The sequence below is a fragment of the Miscanthus floridulus genome, unplaced genomic scaffold, assembly GCF_019320115.1.
Source record: "Miscanthus floridulus cultivar M001 unplaced genomic scaffold, ASM1932011v1 os_2356_4_5, whole genome shotgun sequence".
Classification (NCBI taxonomy): Eukaryota; Viridiplantae; Streptophyta; class Magnoliopsida; order Poales; family Poaceae; genus Miscanthus; species Miscanthus floridulus.
In genome coordinates, this window is record NW_027098260.1 from 83,281 (window position 1) to 103,819 (window position 20,539).

General features: G+C 43.1%; 5 protein-coding genes across 15 annotated transcripts; 1 reads left to right on the forward strand and 4 right to left on the reverse strand.

The window, feature by feature from the left end:
- Nucleotides 1-85: 85 nt before the first annotated feature.
- Nucleotides 86-5,768, reverse strand: LOC136534885 (nuclear pore complex protein NUP58-like). Its single transcript, XM_066527247.1, is given in 7 exon segments — nucleotides 86-462; nucleotides 1,733-1,755; nucleotides 2,017-2,500; nucleotides 2,756-3,178; nucleotides 3,945-4,059; nucleotides 4,774-4,835; nucleotides 4,837-5,768. Coding segments are annotated over 7 exon segments (1,383 nt in total). The 5' UTR covers nucleotides 5,089-5,768; the 3' UTR covers nucleotides 86-438.
- LOC136534888 (uncharacterized) lies at nucleotides 5,764-8,600 on the reverse strand. 5 transcript variants are annotated; one of them, XR_010778839.1, is made up of 5 exons: nucleotides 8,395-8,600; nucleotides 7,433-7,623; nucleotides 6,935-7,225; nucleotides 6,063-6,834; nucleotides 5,764-5,792 (listed from the first exon to the last, which is right to left on the reverse strand). XR_010778839.1 is itself a non-coding variant. In XM_066527250.1 (3 exons), the coding sequence occupies exons 1-3, from the start codon at nucleotides 8,554-8,556 to the stop codon at nucleotides 7,045-7,047; spliced, it is 534 nt and encodes a 177-aa protein (XP_066383347.1). In that variant the 5' UTR covers nucleotides 8,557-8,600; the 3' UTR covers nucleotides 5,998-7,044. The 5 variants fall into 5 exon arrangements, 1 of the variants encoding a protein (XP_066383347.1); XR_010778841.1 differs by lacking the exon at nucleotides 5,764-5,792 and having other exon boundaries at nucleotides 5,998-6,477; nucleotides 6,560-6,834; XR_010778840.1 differs by lacking the exon at nucleotides 5,764-5,792 and having other exon boundaries at nucleotides 5,998-6,825.
- Nucleotides 8,601-8,791: 191 nt separating this feature from the next.
- LOC136534889 (transmembrane emp24 domain-containing protein p24delta4-like) lies at nucleotides 8,792-9,791 on the forward strand. Its single transcript, XM_066527251.1, has 3 exons — nucleotides 8,792-9,367; nucleotides 9,451-9,527; nucleotides 9,636-9,791. The coding sequence occupies exons 1-3, from the start codon at nucleotides 9,206-9,208 to the stop codon at nucleotides 9,778-9,780; spliced, it is 384 nt and encodes a 127-aa protein (XP_066383348.1). The 5' UTR covers nucleotides 8,792-9,205; the 3' UTR covers nucleotides 9,781-9,791.
- Nucleotides 9,792-10,011: 220 nt separating this feature from the next.
- On the reverse strand, nucleotides 10,012-11,984 carry LOC136534887 (annexin Gh1-like). Its single transcript, XM_066527249.1, has 5 exons — nucleotides 11,183-11,984; nucleotides 10,847-11,077; nucleotides 10,515-10,736; nucleotides 10,328-10,417; nucleotides 10,012-10,234 (listed from the first exon to the last, which is right to left on the reverse strand). Exons 1-5 carry the CDS (start codon nucleotides 11,390-11,392, stop codon nucleotides 10,028-10,030), a joined length of 960 nt encoding a protein of 319 aa, XP_066383346.1. The 5' UTR covers nucleotides 11,393-11,984; the 3' UTR covers nucleotides 10,012-10,027.
- A 2,026-nt stretch (nucleotides 11,985-14,010) lies between these two features.
- LOC136534884 (uncharacterized) lies at nucleotides 14,011-19,761 on the reverse strand. Of its 7 annotated transcripts, none has more exons than XR_010778837.1 (8): nucleotides 19,247-19,761; nucleotides 19,024-19,076; nucleotides 18,863-18,915; nucleotides 16,960-17,033; nucleotides 16,479-16,720; nucleotides 15,544-15,586; nucleotides 14,772-14,871; nucleotides 14,011-14,388 (listed from the first exon to the last, which is right to left on the reverse strand). XR_010778837.1 is itself a non-coding variant. In XM_066527244.1 (7 exons), exons 4-7 carry the CDS (start codon nucleotides 16,523-16,525, stop codon nucleotides 14,233-14,235), a joined length of 375 nt encoding a protein of 124 aa, XP_066383341.1. In that variant the 5' UTR covers nucleotides 16,526-16,720; nucleotides 16,960-17,033; nucleotides 19,024-19,127; nucleotides 19,247-19,756; the 3' UTR covers nucleotides 14,011-14,232. The 7 variants fall into 7 exon arrangements, 2 of the variants coding, with proteins under 2 accessions (XP_066383341.1, XP_066383342.1); XR_010778834.1 differs by having other exon boundaries at nucleotides 19,024-19,127; XR_010778835.1 differs by lacking the exon at nucleotides 18,863-18,915.
- Between the last annotated feature and the right edge of the window lie 778 nt (nucleotides 19,762-20,539).

The window sequence follows — 20,539 nt, forward strand, 5'->3', positions numbered from 1 at the left end:
ATTGACAGGAAGAAATGTTCATTGCAGTAAAACAATTGAGGTCAAATCTAGAAACATTCAACTAACTGAGCTCAGCCACTAAAAAGCTTGTGCACACTGGCATGTGGGCCCATTGACGTCTACACTTGGACTTGTCGGTTCGGCGGTTCCTAACAACCACCAGCCACGATTTGCTTGCTTCAGCAAAATGTCAACCGCTAAGTAATTGACTCCATATAAAAACCCAAGGACTCGACAATTTTTCGCCATGTCGTAAGCACTTACGCTTTCCGAGCCCAATGATACCAATCATACGCAGAGGCATATATAGAAAACAGAAAAAGGATAACATTTCTGGACCTCTCTGATACAACGACAAAGAAACAAGGAAGGAACCAGGAAGCATCGCAATCCGATGACGAATAGAAACGTGCTACAATTGCTGAGCTCCTGTCGAAGTTATGGGTGACAGCGTGAAGCAACCTAAACAAAAGGAATGACGATCAAATAAGTGCAGAAAGAATGGTACCCTGATGAAATTGTCTAGAACTTACAAGGAAAGGAACGAACTGCTAACGTTCGTGTTCAAAAAAAGAACTGATATTCTAGCTGGCATGTTCAACTATAGATTTGTTCAGTCCTATGTGACCGCACACCCAGAAGCGGCACGACGCGCACTTGGAGATGGATGTATATGTACGTAGATGTAGCTCTGGGTGATGTCGAAACAGAAGAAACTAGCTTTTGTCATGTTCAAGGTTCCCCGCTACTGCATACTCCTGCTTCAAGATCATGTCACAATCGGAGCAGCAAAAAGTCCTGCTATTTCTAGGACCGGAACGAACCTTCAACCCTACTGCAATGCATATCATAACATGGTACTTGAATTCACGCTTTGCTACAACTCTGATCTTGAGTACAAGTTTTCAGAATTGAAGCCAGTGTAACTTTCCATCAACAATTACTGTGGATTTTGTTTTTTTTTTCATCACCCAACAGTCCAATCCAAAAATACTCCATAATTAGTACTATGTACTCTACTGGGTAGTTCTATATGTAGGTTACGAGAATTGCTTTCAAAAAAATATGTCGGTTACAAGAAACATGAAATATGCCTGAATGCCTCAAAATTAAGCTCTAGCATGGAGACATCAAATTGCAGGATGTCAATGTGAATCCTGCTCCAGCATTTACAATACACAAGCTACCTCTCTAGCTTTTACCAGCTTGTGCAAATTAAAATCTAAGCTCTACCTGATCTAAAAGGGGACCAGCTTTTACAATCCAGATGCGACAGGTTAACTTTTAACAGGCTCTAGCTCATCCAAACAGGTCCATACAACATCTTAAGGTTGCAGTTCAACACTCAGTATTCAGGCAATACTATGAAGGGGCACGGGGATTAGAACTTTATGACAACTAGTACGATAGTATCTGATAACACAGTTAAACAAGTTAAGTTACTTAAAACTCCACTAGAATTGCTGGGGAGAATTAGTTACAAATTTTGCATAAGATAGGGGAAAAGGGAACAGTCAAGAGAACCAATAGCATCCACATTTCACATTGGTTCATTTACATCTAGTGTTGACTCCGGGGCTTCGACCTTCCTTTCTTCACCATTGAAAATGGGTAAACATGGTAAGGTGAAAAGGGATTCAATGGGTAAACATGGTAAGGTGAAAAGGGAAGCTCAGTAATACGCAGAACCAACTAAAAACATGCCACATAAACTGATGTTAATTTTACTCACCGATGCACCACCAAAGCTGGAACCTGAAGCGGTAGCTCCACCGGAAAAATACATAGATGTGTCATGAAGTACAATTTGTCCTAATGTTGAATAGTCCTTTATAATGAAAGCACTGAACTCAGGATAAACAAGCAACATGCAGGAAAGAAAAACGGTGCTAATACGGTTAATCTATATCAGTAAGTAAGTACATGTGGCTCCAAGTTGCTTTATAAGTAAAATAGCATGCAAATTTCTACCATACAGCTTGCAGCACATCATGTTGATTGAGCAAGTATGTGTACCTCCAAATGGTGTAGAAAATAGAGATGTTCCACCCAAAGATGTAGTGCTAGTCCCAAATCCAGGAGCTGGTGTTGATGTTAATGTAGGAGTGGAGGCTGTCCCAAATGGTGTGGTCAACTGAGCCGATCCAGATGCACCAAAAAGGTTGCTTGATGGAGCTGGAGTTGTTGGAGTTGCAAAGAGACTAGATGAGGATGGAGCAGAAGCCAGAGTGCTAAAAGTTGACAAGGCACTTGAGGAAGTCGCAGCAGATGGAAAGGAAGATTGCTGTGGTTGGCTTGTAGCTGGTGCAGCAATTTGTGCCATGGGCTGCGCAGGGGTAGGTAAATGCAGTGTTGGATGGACCCTTCTGGCAGCAGCTTCTTGTTTAGCTGCTTCTCGTCTGTTTGCCTCCAGAAATGGATCGCTCCCATTACCGATGCGGCGTTGTTCATTAAGATATTCAGTTTTCATTGATTCAACATATTGATGAAGATTTTCCACCTGAAAAATAGCAAAGATAAGGAAACCCCTTAGTATGAAGGTGATGCTAAGCTTAGTAAATGATAACTAAATAACGGCTTCTTGTTTTGTTCACAGCATGTTGCAATTTCTAAATGCTCAATCAGTTTAGAGTTTATATTTGTCTCATCATAAGCAAGCAATAATTGTTAGACATTGGCGCATCATCAAAGTATATTTCAGGGGAAAATTATCCTGAATTTATTTCTTTATATAACCTCTTTTTAGTAAGCTTACCTTAGAAGCAACATAGATGAAGTAATCATGCACATTTGACATAACTTTTGGAAGAGATTCTAGAGAATCTGATGATCTTTTATTTGTCTCCATTTGAACCAGCTGCTCTAGCTCACCGATCCACTTGCAACGCTCCGCAAGATAGCACTCAAATCTGTTGACAGTGCACTGCATAAAAATGGAAGGACGCTTTGGGACTCCACTGTAGAAATCTACCACTGGCTGATTGGGTGGAGCACCAGAAGAAGGATTTGAAGAACCACCATTTGCAACTCCAGCACCTGGACGGGTGAATCTTGGCCTCAACATCAGATATGACCTAATAGCAAATTCTGTGTTCCACATCATTTCATTGACAACAGTCATCAACTCTTGAATGGAAGTCTTCTCTCTCTCCATTACAGTGGTGGTCCCACCAAGTTCCTGCTAGAGCAGACAATGAATATTACTAATGGATCCAAGATCCTGCTAGAACAGACACCGACCAGCCTACCACTATGGCACTACAATTGTATACAAAAGAAAATATTCAGCATTGGTACATCAATTCCCAGCTACCAACCAACATTATTTTCCACAGCAAGTCATTTTTCGCCGAAAGGCATGTTAACATTCAAGTTGGATGGAAGTTTGCACTAAATAACCCATGATGATCTTATTAGATTTATAACTGCACTATCAGGGGAAAAGTGTCAATGTGTCATAGTCAAACTATGAAGCTTCTATTCTTACTAGTGTAAGTTCAGTTTCAGTTGCAACATAAGTTGTTCTTGTTCAGGACATGACTAAACCATTAGGGACAAGCTTATATCTAATATACTCATATGATAGATCAAATATTTGTGGAAAGTGGAAAAGGTTTAATCTTTTCAAAATTCACCTAATAAAGAAAAGGAAGGGGGCTCCAAAGTCTGTAATTGCTGGAGGTCAGGGGACACTATATTAAGTTACAGGTCACTTAACTCATGGATCTTAAAATGATTAAAGGGTCTACAAGCGACTCTTGTCTGTCGCAACGATATAACAAATTCTAGAAAAATATTTCGTACTCTTTCAGAATGTGTACTAGCAAAATCATGTGTCAAGCTATCAGCTAAGACAACAGGGATCTCCAGGTTGTGGTGCATGACAGAAACAATCAATCATGCACTAAAAGCTAAGAAAATCTAGAGAAAGTGAAGATCCTAACCTGAGCAATGCGACTCGCATCAAGCTCAAAATTGACATTCGAGATTGAGGAGTCATATAGGCGACTGCACTGATCCAACCTCTCACTCTCGTCTCTGTATTCCCGTATCTTGTCCCTGCAAAATCACAGTTAGGGGAAAAAAACATCAGGGAAACAACTTATAGTTCATAATTAAAAAAAAAAGACTCGACCAAGGGGAGAGACGTCCCCCTGATTTTCGTCTTAAGAAGATGGTGCCGTGACTCGAACCCAGGCTGGCTCAACCAACCGCTTCTTTGGCGTGTTGTGCTGACCAGTTGCACCGTGAGAGTGTTGGCACTTATAGTTCATAATTGAAACAACAAATGCTCCAATAAACCCAATGGATGCAACAGGTTACAAAAATTGGAGACAAAGTGCACTCCCTTAACCATAGGAGGCTAAAAGACTCCTAGGATTGCCACAAGAACATCAAATACAACAGAAGCCCACCCCAATAGAAAATCTGACTATGGAGGACAAAAGATGTATCATTCCGCCCAAAACCCAAAACTTTTACAACAGTGGATCATGACAGCAGACTCAAATAAAAAAACATTTACCCCATACAGGAAGAGAGCAGTTTAAATTCGCCATCCCCCAATACCTTTAATTTAAAACAGTCATTTCACCGCAAAGAATCAGAGACATTCCAACAATCTGGCCAAGTAATCATGTACTTTTGCTAATTGGGTGGAGCAATTCTATCTGTGGGTGTAAATCGACAATGAGTACCATGTAAGCAATAACCGCGCTCCTTTGCAAGAAAACCAGAAAAGGGAAAAGTAAATATTCAGAGGAAGAACCCTACTCGATCTGGAGCAAAGCCTTCTGCGACTCGGCGTGCAGCTCCTCCCACTTGGTGTTGTACCCCTGCGGGTTTCATATCCGTCGTGTACAGCATCAGCTTCTGCTGCTGTGGCTGCGGCTGCTGCTGGAAGCTGAACTGGAACGGCGAGGGCGATAAGGACGGCGCCTGCGAGGTGGCCGGAGCCGGTGTCTGAAACGGATTCGGCGCCGCCGGCGTCTGGAAGGGGTTGGACGCAGCTGGCGTCTGGAAGGGATTCGACGCAGCCGGCGTCTGGAAGGGGTTCGAAGCCGGCGGCGAGGCGAAGAAGAATGCCATTGCCGCGCGCGGAGACGGAGGGGTCGGCTCCGGCGATGGCGGAATGTAGTGGGCTCTGGCTGGGCCGGCGCACGGCGGCCTCGGCGGGCTCTTTAAACCCTAGAGAACCGGGAGGACTGGAGTGGGAAGCTGACGCCTTTGCCCCCTACTAGGCTACTAGTAGTGGAGAAGAGAAGACTCGCAGAACGGCAGGAACAAAGCGTGGAGTCTTCAGCTTTTTGGAAAGGTGGCTGTGCCTGTGCGGTGCCGGTAAGAACAACGCCTAAGAACTCGCAAATCTAACCGAGTTTTGTAGCAAAAAGAAGAAGAAGAAAAAAAAAGACCCTTCAACAACTTAGTAAAACAACTTCTTAAAAATAAGAAATTGTTATATCTCCTCTTCAATTTTGTAACTTTTTGCTATTATATATTCTCCCTTCCTATCAAGACGATATTCTTTTCTCCTTCAAAAGAGAGAAGTTATGGCTTTCTTTCCGCTCGCTTTTTGGCCTTGAGATGCCCGGGTTGGGTCGAAATCTGAACAGTTTCGGACCTCGAGTCCCGGGCGGTGTAAGACCGTTCATCAGTTCGGTTCTAATTCCGTCTCCTTTGGGAGCCTCACGGTTGATCGACGGCAAACCTTTTTGTGACGGTGGTTGAAGAATAACCAATCCTTGAGGTTGAGGCCACTCGTGTAGTCAAGTTACGCTCGTTGACCCTGAAGACTGCGACAGTAAAAGATCAAATGAACTTACAGCCAAGCATACCCACCTAGATTTAAACTCTACGACTTTCTTGTGTAAGCGTAAGTGCGTAACCAAGTTATAAAACTAACAGGTGCTACGACTTTCTTGTGTAAGCATGTTATAAAACTAACAGGTGCTGCCGATAGCCACTGAGGTCATGTCACAATGATGCTACAAATCCGGTGCAAGCCAGCATATATAGAGGAAAGGAGGTAATATGGGATTCAATGACAACTCCACATGTTCTACCTTGTTCTGACCAGTGCACTAGGAACGTGTCAACCTCAATTTGCAACAAAGACATGAGCATCAATACATTGTGCAATGTGCAACATATTTGTACCATAGATTCACTTGCATAGGATGAGTATTTTCCAACCGAATCTTCAAATATTTTGTGCTTACACGACTGCGGTATATTTATCGTTTGTAGAAGTTCCCCATACTGACAAAACATCGGTCAGAATCAGATGCGCAGCTCCTATAACTGATGACCTCCCCCTCTTCCATTGTAACAAGAAGCTGGCTTTGTTTTCTGTTCTGACTCTGCCACAGTGCATTCTCGGATACTATTAAGTTGAAATCAGTATACGAGTAGATGCACCATATTCCATTGCCACAACTAGTCCTCAGATATTTGATGTCAACTCCCACGGTTGAAATACTGAAGATAGCAAAACTTGACTTGAATGTATAGCTAAGAAACCATGAGTTAGATGCTTCCAGCATACAAAGGTGATTTTTACCATCATGGACGAGATCAACATTTCATTGCAGTAATAATGTAGAGGCTATATAATCATATGTTTGTGGACTTGTTCAACAGTCAGCATGTCCCCTGAGATAACAGATATCTGGATTCACTCACAAATGAGCATAATACCACTAGTCCACTAGGCACTAGCCACCCATTGTAAGTTGTGACGGAAGACCATGCCATCTGGAGATAGATGGCACGTATGGAGATACCTCATGATTTAGGAAATATGGACATACAATTTCTTCATGAATTCTGCAAAAGCTGATAATAAAGCAGGTGTAGCAACACATAATCTGTGATTGGAATTTGCTGCATACGTTATTGATATCAGTAAAAATGTGCTTGGTAATAAGTGTGATACCTCACAAAGCTCCAATTACTCGATTAATAGCTCATGTGCCTAGGATGGAGAGGAGCCTGAGTTTCCCTTGTTTGACCAACAGGGTTCGATTCAGAATGATGACACATTGTTCACACATTGCAAACCATTTTAATGAGGAAAGCAGTCTCCAATGCTAATTCCTTGGTCTGCAAATACTTGCTCTCCTCTACAACATCTGTTGTCAAGTTGAGAATTACCGGCCTCTCTGGATCATATTGAGTAAATTCACGGACTTTTGCAACCCATTTAGCTGCCTCCCATACACCAAACCTAGCATTTGTCAAATGCAACAAATTGTTGAATTCAAGCATTTGACAAAAAGTTGAATCAAGTGCAAATGGAATGTATGGAAGCAAGAATTAGATAGCTTCCTTTTATGCGCACTTCTCTGCCAACTAGCAAGGAGCAAAGATTACAAAGCTGGAAGGTGGTTAAGGGGACTAGAAAGCAGCAACCGAGTATCCAGGTAATGCATACCTTGTATTGAATGATGATGTCACAAACACAGCTGGGTAAGGAACATCCTTCTGGATGTTATCATAAGGAGAATACTTCCTGATTGCCAGGAATTCCTCATGATCCACGGGAAAGCCAAACTCTTCATAATCAATGGCTGTAAGAGGTAGAATAGGATGGAGAAGGGTGTTGCAAACATCCAAGAAAGGGACCTGCAGGGTGAAAATGGAAACTGGGGTAATGGAACATCAGCAGAAACAAAAGAAAAGAGTTGACAACAGCGTATCTTCAAGATTACAGAGAAGAAAACATGACTATATGGGAATTCCAATCTCGAAGAGGAATCCAAGAGCTAAGTTCCCAACCTGCTACTAGAAATGATCATTAATTTCGTTTATCCAAAACTTTGATGACAAACAATGAACATAGACGAAGCTTAAAAAACTATTAGGGTATAAAGCCTCTAAGTTTGCAATATATGGCCTACTTATACAGCTTTGACCACAAAATCAGCTACAAAAGGGCACTGCAAGTGCCAATGCAGTCTTACAGCAGCATAGTTGCCAAGATGGCAGTTTATATAACATGGAGTAAAATTGTGCTAAAATGAGAAAAAAAATGTTGTCTTTTGGTATGCTCAGTTTCACTTGAACAGCATTTCAGCATCTTGATGGGTTTACTTTTATCAATCAATATCAAAGTCAGGAACAGATCCTAATCAAAGCGCTAATATTTTCCCCATCTACTGATTAAGGACTGTCTAAGGAAGCTGAGATAGCTCAGTTGGACAAGGGTGTGGATGTATACCAAGACCACCCAGGTTCAAGTCCCCATCGAGGCGAATTTGGGTGCATATTTTCTTCTTAATAAAATGCCACTTAATTCCCCCTAGGTTAGTCTAGTTTAATATTAAGGACTGTCTATAGATAGCACACACAAATTCTCGTCTTCTACACGTAGATAGTTAATTATATGCTTTATACCTTTAAAACAGCAGCACGAAACAAATCTGGACGAGAATTAATTGCCGAGGCCACCAGAAGTCCTCCAGCACTATATCCCCATCCAGCAAGCTTATTTTCTTGTATGATACCCTTTTCAAGAAGAAACTCTCCACAAGAAACAAAATCATATACAGAATTCATTTTTTTGATACGTGAACCATCTTGGTGCCACTTCTTTCCATAACCTCCACCACCCCTGAATACACATGCTTTAGTGAGTGTATAACCACATGACATGAGTTCAAAAGGCTAAAGCTGGAATTATTTTTAATAAGGCAACGCGGTTACACTGTTAGTTCTTCAATAATGAAACTGGAAGATGCTGTCCAAACCTTGCTTATCTTGTATGGGCCATAAACTCACCCGGGAACTACAAATAGGCAACATTTTGTTGGATAGATTTGTGATTATGAATCAGGAGACATGTAATCCACCTCCATACTATCATATTTATCTGCAAATTAGTTTTCAATTTGCATTCACGGTGTTACATCTTGTGAATAGGGTGTATGAGTTACAACAATTTTATCCACAAAAACTTTTTGACTTATTTGCACATGGTAGTAGTAGTGGATAAATCTATTGCCATTTTCACTTCATTGAGAACATATTAGTAAGTAGTAACTTTGCTGGGAGAGGAACTGGACATTGAGTGGGAGTTGTCTGATTGAAGATTGTTACATCATTGACCATTTATGTTCCGCTAACATGCTTACATTTCTTTCGGGAATCATTATTTCAGGTTACATCCCCTTTTGGAGACGTTGTTCATAAGAAAGAAAAGGTTTCAATGGAGCAATTTGCATTTACCACAGCAGAAGCAGGGAACTACCTTGCCTGCTTCTCGATTGATGGTGAGGACAGAGGGTTAGTGGTGAAACTAAATCTTGATTGGAAAATTGGGATAGCTACTAGAGACTGGGATTCTGTTGCTAAAAAGGAAAAGATCGAGGTGAAGTATATGAAAATGAGGTGTTATACTGCCAGTTGTTTTGTTTTATTCCCCTTCCATATGACATCAAGTTTTATAATCAGGGAGTTGAACTGGAGTTACTCAAGCTTGAAGTTGCTGTCCAATCAATCCATGAGAACCTGCTTCTTCTAAAATCCAAGTCTGTGCATCCACTTATTTTCCTAGCTTCATGTTTTGGTTATTCATGTACCTGGCTGATACCCAGGGTATAATAACAATCCATTTAACAATATTATTCTCGGTGCAGAGAAGCCAACATGAGGGATGTTAGTGAAAAGACGAATTCTAGGGTCACGTGGTTGAGCATGCTCTCTCTTAGTGTTTGCATTGCAGTCTCTGTTTTACAGTTGTGGCATCTACAGCAGTACTTCCGAAAGAAGAAGCTCATCTAACTGATGTCCGTAATATAGTCCTCTGCAATAAGCCTATCTTTATGTTTTGTGTTTTTGCATACTGAGATCTGATAGTTTCGCTGTCGAGTCTAGCAATTGTAAATAAACTGGTATAACAACCTGAAATCCCAAGTCAGATGACATGAGACTGCTGTTTTCCTTGTTCAACTTACTTTTGCAGCATGGGAAGCAATTTTTTTTTCTTCCATGTACAGCTCAGGGATACCTGTACTACAAACATCCAACCTCATGGTGCCACTGACCCTCTTGCCACAGCCACAAGAAAGTCTCTGTAATCACTCTCAGGCAAGTTTTCTTGGATGTAGTCTGCAAGGTTCCTTCCATAACAACTCTTGAACGCTGATCTGATCTCATCTATACCGACATCATCACTGCCCAAGATAGCTCTTGTTACCATCCTTTTATCTGCAGATAGCATACTTCTCTGCAGTAACTGGAAATATCAAGAGCAGAAGAGTGAATTAGAACAGGTACAGAACAGTCAGGCTTTTCGATACTGATCCAAGGGCTTCTGGGATTTTATTACCTTGGAGTAATACTTGGAAGGGTTGTAGATGCACTTGACAACAACCCTCAGAGATTCTTCAAATTCACCAGACCCATTTATCTTCAGTGCCTGCATGCATACGCATTGTTGCAAGGTAGTCATAACAGAGTCACTGAGCAGGGCTGCACGAGGTGGATGGGCCGAAGTAGCTGATGAGTCCACTTGCCTTGGTATAGTCATGCCCATATATGCGCTTGTAGCTGCAGAAGGCCAACCTGAGCTGTGGGATGCTCCTCTTGCTGAACATCTCAAGGATCACAGCCTCGTCGACGACGGAACCGGCACCACTGTTCTTCGTGTCGTGCAGCCTCCTCGCGTCGCATTTGGCTACGTGCTGGCTGAGGTCGTCGTGGTGCGACCTGTGGGAGGCTGCGAGAGCCAGCAGCAGCTGTTTAAGCAAACAACAATGACGGTAGTCAGTCAGGTTAAGTTCAGGTGGTGGTAATGGTTTAACTCCATGACAGCAGAGAAGAGAAGTGAAGAAGGATGGGCACATGCCCTCTGGTATGGGTGAGACGGCTCGGTGACCATGTCCTGGTCCAGGTTCCTCCTGAACCTGGCCATGTATGCCTGCTTGGTGAAGAAGAGCTGGTCCTGCTTCCGGCGCGTGAACACCTCGACGAGGGCGCGGTAGCCGGCCACGGTGACGCCGCCCTCGACCGCCTCCCGCGCCACGACCGCATCCCGTTCCGCCGGCTCCAGAGCCCACAGGTAGAGCAGCCTGCAGAGCTGCAGGGAGGAAACCGCGCGCTCGTGGTGAGCTGAGACTGAGAGCTCCGTCGCGGTCACTGCGGCCGTGACGACTCCTGTGGGGCCTCTGCGATGATTTTTTACCTTGTCCTCCTGGTTGCTGGAGTTGGACATGGCCACGAGGGTGCCGTGCAGCGTCCCAGCGAGGTCCTCGCCGAACGTCGCACGGTACGCCGCCCTGATCTGCTGCCTCTCGGCGGGGCTCCGCGGAGCCAGGAGGAGGCCCAGGCGCCGCGGCGTGCCGCACGCGCCGCGGATCTCCCTGCACGCCTCCTCGGACCCCGCAGAGGCCATGGTCGCCGCCGTCTGAATGAAAGTGTTCGCTGTAGAGAACCCTCTGTTGGATCAGCCTTTTCAGCTTCTCGCAGTCTTCTTTCTCTGTACGCAAATGGATCACTTACTAAGATCGTACGGTGTGTAAATACCATCCTTATCGTACGTACGATCAGGATAAAACATTGCGCGATTCCTTTGGTTGTGCAATGAAATGTAGCATTTTGCAGGTGTGGGTCATTCTCATTCACATTCACAGGCTCGTACGTCAGTGGTTGCCAGGCGAAAAGGTCAGGAGTACGAAGTAACAAACGTGCGTGCACTGCAAAGGCAGCCCACTGAACTGTAAAAGGGGGTCCATAAAGCTTTTCGTGGCGGGTGGTGGTATGTGAGTGGCGCCCGTTCGTGGATTCCCCGTAGACGCCGAGTCAAGTCGTCCGCCTCCGCGCTCTCTGGTCGCCTGGTCGGTGGCTTTGCCTTCCGTTCCGTCGCTGGCCAGGCGTTGTTCCCTTTCACTGAAGAACCGAGATGGATCGCCCGGCCAGAAAGAACTCGGTGGCCTTTCTTTCCTCGCCGAACGCCGAGCCTTTTCAGTTCTGGACTACTCCCTATGTGCGCGCGCGTTGGTGGATTTTGTGTGTGTTGAGTTCTTTTCGTTGGTAATAAAGCACGGTGCAGCTGGGAATGTGCGGATGGCACGGATGCTTGCTTGTGCGCTGCCCCATCCGCAACGGTTTCTCCCTCCTACGCAGCACGCATGGGTGCGTGGAAAGTGTGTGGTCTCGAAACGCAAACGCTTCGGCGCAGTGGGGCATTCCGTGCTTGCTTGCATGTTTCCGATGAGGGCGCGCGTGCAGGGGCGTGCTGAACTGCTGATTCTGCCAGTGGCTGGTGACTGCTGGCGGCTGGTGCGTGTCATGTCGTCACTCGTGATGATATCTGCTTGCCTGCTTCAGGGGGTGGCTGTCTGGCTGCTGCGCGACCCCAAGCGCACAGGCACAGGCTGTGCGTCTGTCTTAAAACATGGGAAGGCTCATGCCAAGCGCCGCACACGTGTGTTAGCGTGTTGAGGCCGGCGCGTGGAAAGGGTGCACGAGCCATGCAGCCCGGGTGGGGGATGCCGACTGAGCCGACGAGCTAATGCTCACAACCTCTCAACATAAGGTTTACAGGGATCAGGCCCAACAAGGCAAATATCATCATCCATCAGAAACTAAAATCAATTCTATATTTTTTTTCTTGAACGCGCTGGAGAGCTACGTATCATTTCATTGAAAGGAGAAGAAAGAGCCGTACATAGACCCGAACACACACCTCCTACTAACTTGAGACTTTAAAACTTAAAGGAAAGAGACGACCAGACCAAAACAAACAACACCTAAGAGAACCCGTGCCATTGAGCAGGGAGAAGCCCTTCGCTCCTGCCAAACACCAGAACTCAGCTTGCTTCTTTGTAAGGAGCAGCGCCGTGTCCAGTCTAGGGGTGGCTCCACTAAAAACACAATCATTTATATGCCTCCAAATGGTCCAAGCACCAAACGTGATGAGGGTGTTCATCTTCTTGGTCACACAGCGGGCATTTGTCTAGACGGGAAAGGCCGCGCCGAATTCCACATTTAACAACCATAAGTCAATCATAAATCTGCTTACAACGCAAAATAAAAAAAATGAAAGCACAAAACATAGTGAAGATGGATCATTTTTATATGAAACTTGAGCTTCATCACAAAGTCACAACGGTAGACTTCTTAAAAAAAAAGTCACAACGGTAGACCCAAACTTATGATGGTTCCATATATGCAACCCACAAGGGAGACCATTAGAATAGTGATTTTTTCCCTAGATGATTTTTGTTTACATGTAAACATAAGCTCTTATAGCATCGGAAGACAAAGCTCACAAAGATAACAAGCTCCACAGTGCAAGAAAGGCAAAATTCGAATTGCTCAGCAACTGCTCTATATATATAGACTTACAGAGGAACCGGTTTAGTTAGTTTGCAAGATGGAAGGTGTTATACTTAATACTTAATCAAGACCTTAATTAATCTAACCACATGGACAACTAATCTGTTGTTAGCACTTATCCCTTAATTGTGCTTAATTAAAACTGACATGTGCAGTAACCCGCTGAAGTCCTCGCTCTGCGCTAAATAGTACCTAGGGTACTGATTATTATTTAGTACCCGACCCCTTCTGAGGCACGCAGCCCACCAGCGCACCCGCGGCCGCCTTCTGGCCTCCATTTTTTCCCCCTCCCACGCTGATTTTTCACGCCGTTTTTTTCCTCCCACGCTGATTTTTTCACGTCTTTTTTTTACCCACACGTGCTTAGATGGTGCCTCCGTTCAGGACCCGGTCGCCGGTTTTTTTTCACTCACACGTGCTTAGGTGGTGCCTCCGTTCAGGTAGTTCTCGAAATGCCAAATGCTGATGGCCCATGTCCTCAAGCCATGTCCTAAGTCCCCCCTTTACCCCCTTTTTTTATCTTTGGAATAAGCGTTATGGTCAATCCGATATGCAGCAACAAACGGACAAAATAGCACTTCATTTTTCAATCTCAGTTAATTTATAGCCCAAAGAATTTTAGTTATGATTAAACGTGAAAGTTTCTATTTCTAGAGTTCAAATGATCCAAAATTTTATAACCATAAATTACATTTTGCTTTCAAACAAATTTACTTTGTATAAGCAAATTTCAACGAACAAGCAAGACTTGTCCTTGCAATACAAAGCTTTTTGCAGGGTATAAGCACTTTCAAAAAACAAGAGCCATCAAAAGCCCAGAACCACTACATTAACATGTCCAATCGTGCATCTCAAACATGCGAACTACGAGGAGCCATGAGGCAGTGCGAGCACCTAGGTGCTCTTGGCACTCGAGGCCTCCATGGTGGTGCTCAGCAAACATCTTGCACAAGATCGTCCACTGTAGTGCCACACCATCACTCCAGGCATGGGATGCTGAAGAGGTGTTTGCCTCAGCAGCATTAGTATGGCTATACCGTCTTCTAAAACCTGCAAGATGGAGTAATGAGCTTAATAACAAGTGAAATAACCTCTTCTAAACATGATTATTTTTAGAATATAATCTTAAAAACAGGTTTTCTTGTGGGGGTAACATATCCAGTTAATTATCAAGATGATACCACATAAATATTAAAATTTTATAAGTCGTTATGCAAACTATTTCGATGTGAGCATATGACACTCTCCCCCATCTCCCTGTCTCATTGGCATTACCTCATAATCAATATATATGAATATATCTAAATGGATTTCTCTCTTGCAAAATCGAAACCAGCATAGCAGCATCACGAAAGGAAAAGATATCAAAGTTTACTGCAACACAGAGGAAGACAGAGTCAATGAGGGGAAGACAGGAGGAAGACACAAACTACCTGGGGCACACAAACATGGAGAAACTTTTGTCTCACTTGGCCATCAGCCCACAACCCCTCCTCATTCAGAACCTGAACTTCACAGCCATCAGCTCCGTCACTACAAAACCCACCAAGCCATGACAAGATCAAAAAAGTGAACTCTAGCCGCAGTGATGATCAGAAAAGGCATAAGCTGAATAAGTAAAGTCTCCGAGGCATAACTACTTGGATAGCTAGATGTTCAATCAAAATTGACCGAACTCTAGCTGCAGTGCTGATCAAGTTTCAAGTTTTAATTTCCATGCTTATGCATCGAGCAAAAAATGAGCTGCTAATTAATCCACCACAGTTACTATATCACAGCAGCAACACTTAGTCATAAATTAAAATAGTACCAACTCTTGTGTCTCGGCATCAGTAGTTAACTGAATAAGTGATCCACTCAATTACAATTTTATTAATAAATCATACTATGGAACGTGCTTCTAAATAATATTTTTATTGTCACGTAGCAGGCTAGGATTTCTATGACCACCTGTTTTCTAGAATAATCCTTGTATCTATTTCTAGAAATGAATATTTATGGTCATAGCTAATTGGTTAACAAACCGTCTGGAGCTAACATGTTTTGCCCAACATTTCGTTGGTGACATTTGAGAACCAAAATAGAAGAGAGAGCCTGATAGTCTAGAAGAAAATGGTTTCTTCGAAAATTAGTCTACAATAAAATGGCTTCCCGGAGAAACCACAAAATACTCAACTTTAGAGCAATGAAAGGAAGAAGGCACACCAGTTCAACACACAGGTACTGCTCTCTTTCTGCTCGTTCCTGGCTGCATAAACAGGACAAGGATGAGACCAACATCGTCAGTCAGACAAATCAATTTTAGCATAGGTGGGCATGACAGGTTCAGATCCTGGTCCCAGAAGCACCATGCCTGCAGTGAAAATACTAATGGCATGGGCACATTGGAGATGAATTTTAGTGTTTCTCCAGCAATTGAACTATTCATAAATCATCAGTCTAACTATACACTCATGCATAAATTATAGAAAAAGTTAATATATCGTTGCTAGGCATTTGAACCAACATTTGACATGCAAGTTGTCAACACAAAACATTTTGCATGCAAGTTGTTGATTTCCACTCAAGCCAGTGTAATTCCTGATATAAAAGGTACCATAGATTCAGTTAAGCACTTGAATGAACATTTGACATGCAATCTATAATATACTAATAGAAGAACATTCTAGAAATAATACACACTGACATGAACAGTAGTTGAAATTGTAATGGCGAAATCTTATTAGACTGCGTCACTGAGCTAATACTTTTTTAAACCACATGAAACAAAAAAAAAGTTCAATATGGCGTCTTACACATGGTGCCTGTGGTTTGGGCACTAGTCAAAAGAGAGTGGAGAGGGAACCTTACATGCTGAACGCGCATAGAGAAGACTAATACAAAGAAATCCTCTCGGACGCACATCATTTTACTTAAGACGAAAAATCAGCTCCAGGTTCAGGATATTCTAAGACTAAAACTTCAATGCATACATTCTCTATTTTCTACAGAGATGCAAAATGAAGTCACTCAACTATATGGAGGGACATCTAATCCAATAGTAACCACATTCATGTTATTATTTCAATTGAACCACAAAAATCATCTCAGTTCACAGCTTTTCTTTAAAAAATGACCAAATTTGTGGGGGTCGAATTTGCCTGAGGCTAGGTTGGCGCCATCGGAGCAGGAGGGTTGTTATCGACATGCTTCGACATCAGTTGTGCAGCGGCAGGAGCCACACTAGCATCTGGTCGCTCCTCGCCACTCGTCTAGCGTACACGGATGTGAGCAGCGGAGGAGAACAGCTGCAACTTGGGGCGACCTTGGTGTCAAGAGGGGGGAACGAAATCCGAGAAGGTCTCCATGCGGGAGGACGCCATCAGCCACTGGCTAGCACATCCTGCAAACAAGATAAAATGTCCATGCCCTTTCAAAACCTGAAAGATGCATATAGCAAAGAAATAACCTTCTGATTATCTAATGTAGCATAATTAGTCACCCAAACAGATCACTTGACTATATTGATATGGCTAATTATCTAACGAAGCATACGTAGTGTCACGAACAAAAAAAATTGACATGATGAAAATTCAAGCATAATAAGTCACACCTACAAATTAGGAATATTAGAAAAATGACCTTTGTGAGTGATCATGGAGTGTAGCTGGAGGAGGGTGCTTTGATGGAGAACGCCTGTGATTTGCAAACAGAACCTAAGAAAGAACAAAAGAGAATAAATAACACTGATGAAAATATTAGCTCTAACCACGAAGCATGATCAAAGATATTTATAGTAGTGGACTTTAAAATAGCATGTTGACTTCTGGCATCTGACAAAGGATGGGTCAATGAGTTAATAACCAAAAGCTAATCATCATTGAAGTTTGTTGAATCAAGCTGGCAGATAGCAAATACTAACATTTAATATCACAAAAATGCATACAAACAGATGACGCTGCAGGAGCACGTTTGATAAATATTGTCATTTCCCAATTTTCTAACCTCAAGGAACTGACATAAGAAATTAAGAAACGAACACATTAAGCAAAAGAGATTTGATAAACTGGAGAGATTAGTTGCACTGTTGCAGATCACAGTAGCATACGAGCTTAGTTCCTCTGGGCCAAAAGTGTAGGCTAAAGGAAATATGACCTGACCACTAAATCCTCCAAGGCAAGGCATAGGCAAATCGAAGAAATTTGGTTTCACTGTAGAAGTAAAGAATGCATCTAAATTGCTATCAGCCCACTGTGACTGCTGTTCCCACATAAAGCGCAGGAATGCTAGCGGAGAAACATCCTAACTAGTAGTAGTAGAATTCATGTAAAAACAAATAAACTAAAATGTTCAGACAGTGTAAAAAAACAAATTCTAACTGTAAGGTGAAACTAACATGCAGCAACATTGATGCCTTTGCATAGAGTACACTGCTACTGACTAAAGGCAATCAATTACTAAAAGTTGCATTGCAATTGAGCACTTTACTCAGGGATGGGTTAACAGAGATACAAACATCGTCCACTCCATCACTTCGAATCACAGACCATCCAGCAACATGAAATGCTTTGCCACCCATCAAAAAACAAAATATCATGCTGAAAAGGAAATGGTAAGCAGCGGAAGTTTACCATTAGAAAACTACTACTCCTAGACTCCCGACTCTGACAGGAAATTCTAATCATGAAATGCGTATCAAAGTGACAAGATACAGCGATGTACATATTTAAAGATGAGCATATGAGCAGTATACAAATGGTCTTGCAGGAAGCAAAGTGGCATGCATAATAGGATACGGAAATTTTAGAATACATGAGCATATGGTCAACAATGATCAGCTTTGGGATTCAAGAGCATATGAGCATCAGGTGCTCACACATGCAATTGTCAAAAGCATACCACAATGATTAACAGTTAGAAACCTTAAATCAGTAATATCAACAGGTGCATCCATAGATCAAGATAGATAAGTCATAAAATCAATGCCAAATTTATGACTGGTGGAGACAGTGATAAGTCCAAAAAAGTGTAGAGCATTCTCCAGCATTCCTTTTTTGTGCTAGCGGCACGCCACTGTTGCTGATGGAGTGTGCCTGCACATACTTATTTGGCCAGCTAGCAGGAGACTTTTGATATAGTTCCATTAAGCATGACAGAGAACTCGGTGCAATTTTTAGATTATATGATAAAAAATGGAACTAGGACACATGACCAGGGATTCCTAATTACAGGACATAAAGGGTGTCAATAAACAGGGAGGAATCCTGGCAAAGATAGTTGGTACAAAAATCCAGTAGTAAGAGATAATCTCATGCTCTGCTCAGTTCACTAGGATGAAGACAACATAATCCCTTGATGAAGAGCAGCCTAAAAACCGGATAACGAGTCAAATTGGCGATTTATTTTCGGAAAATCAGTAACAATATGCAATACATTGATTTGTCTGAATACCACCCGGTGCAACAATAATAAAGGCAACAACAATGATAGCCGAACAGGGAACTTGTTGACCACAAAAAATTAAAAAAATGCAGCAAGACTGTACCTACAGGGTACATGCAATGCAATGATATGTGGCTACAATTGCCATCAATAAGCCTGAAAAATGAATGACAATCAAGTGACTGTTGTTGCATCCATTCATAAGATAATAAATATACAAGCATAATGCAACAAAAAATTTAGAGATTTAGACCTAGACTCAACCTTGCTGCTAGTGAAGAGGAGCTCCTGGCCGTGGTGGTTCCTCAACGACTGGGCTGACAAACGAACACTCGCATCAGACCAAGAGAAGCTCAAGGGATCGCATCCTGCACTCGAATCATCAAATCGAATCAAGAAGGGGAAGGTGAAGGGGAAGGGGAAGGGGAAGGGAAGGAGAAGATGCTGCAAATGAGGAGCTGGGGAAGGGGATCTGGAGGAGGGGCACCTGGATCTGCCACCATTGTTGCAGGAGCACATGCAGGAGCGGCAGTGGCGGCGGACTGACGGCGTCGCCAGGCGAGTCGCTACTCCTTTCTCCGGGAGTTTGTGACGGGGGCTGACGATGAGTCACGGGCGAGCACAGGAGGTTGACGCACGGGAGTGGGAGAATGGAGAAGCCGCCGATACAGCCGGGTGATGGGGATCAGATGATCCCTAGGCCTACTACCCTAGATCCGTCGCTGGCGAGGGGATGAAGGCTCAACACGTCAAACGCCGGGATGCAGGACGGGGCGGAGGAACGCTGCGGAGGGGCCATGCAGGTAAAACGCCGCCGCCGCCGCTGCTGGTGGAGAAGATGGAGGGAGGGAGGAGGTGGTGGATCAAGGATGGGAGTAGGTGGAGCTGGACGTCGCCGGCTCGCTGCCAGTTGCGGATGGGCAGAGGGCGCCGTCACACCGCCGAGCAGAGGAGGAACTGCCGCTGCCCACGATAGGAAAAAAAAGGAGGAGGACGAACAAAAATAAATGGATGAAAAAAAACACAGAGAAAAAAAAGCGGCAGGCATCATGGAGGAAAGGAAGGCGGGGTCGGTCGCGCTGGGTGGGTGGGGTGGCTCGGCGAATCGAAATCGGTTGGCGGCGGGGTGACTCGGGTACTAAATATTAATTATTACCTAGGGTACAATATAGAAATACTATATATATATATATATATATATATATATATATATATATATATATATATATATATATATGGAGAGGCTATTCAGTAGCCGGCTACAAAATAAGTTATTCTGTAGCCACCTCCATTTACTATAATTTTATATACTAATTTACCATAATATAAATACATATTTACGATAGTTGGGTTACTATAACACATGGGGATATTTACCATAACGTTATATTAAACCACTTAGTAAGGAGTTACTATAATCTCGTAAAATAACATAGTAATTATCGTAACTCAAAGTGGCTACAGAATAAGTTATTCTGTAGCCAGCTACAGGATAGTAGGTCTATATAGATAGATGCAGATGCGTTGTGACGAGTGAGTAGGTCTCTTATTTTATGGCACGGGTTAGCCTAGGATCAAACAGTTATATCGGTTGAGTACACCCACTACTACAAAAATAATTTTTAGCAATATGAGCTTTTTTTATATAGGCAACTCTCTATAGTGGCCGATAATACAACCCGTCTCTGAAAATAGATTTGGAGAGGTGGCTTTAAAACCAGCCGCCCCTACAAATGCATCGATCTTCCGAGGCAGTCGGTAAATACCAGTCGCCTCTGAA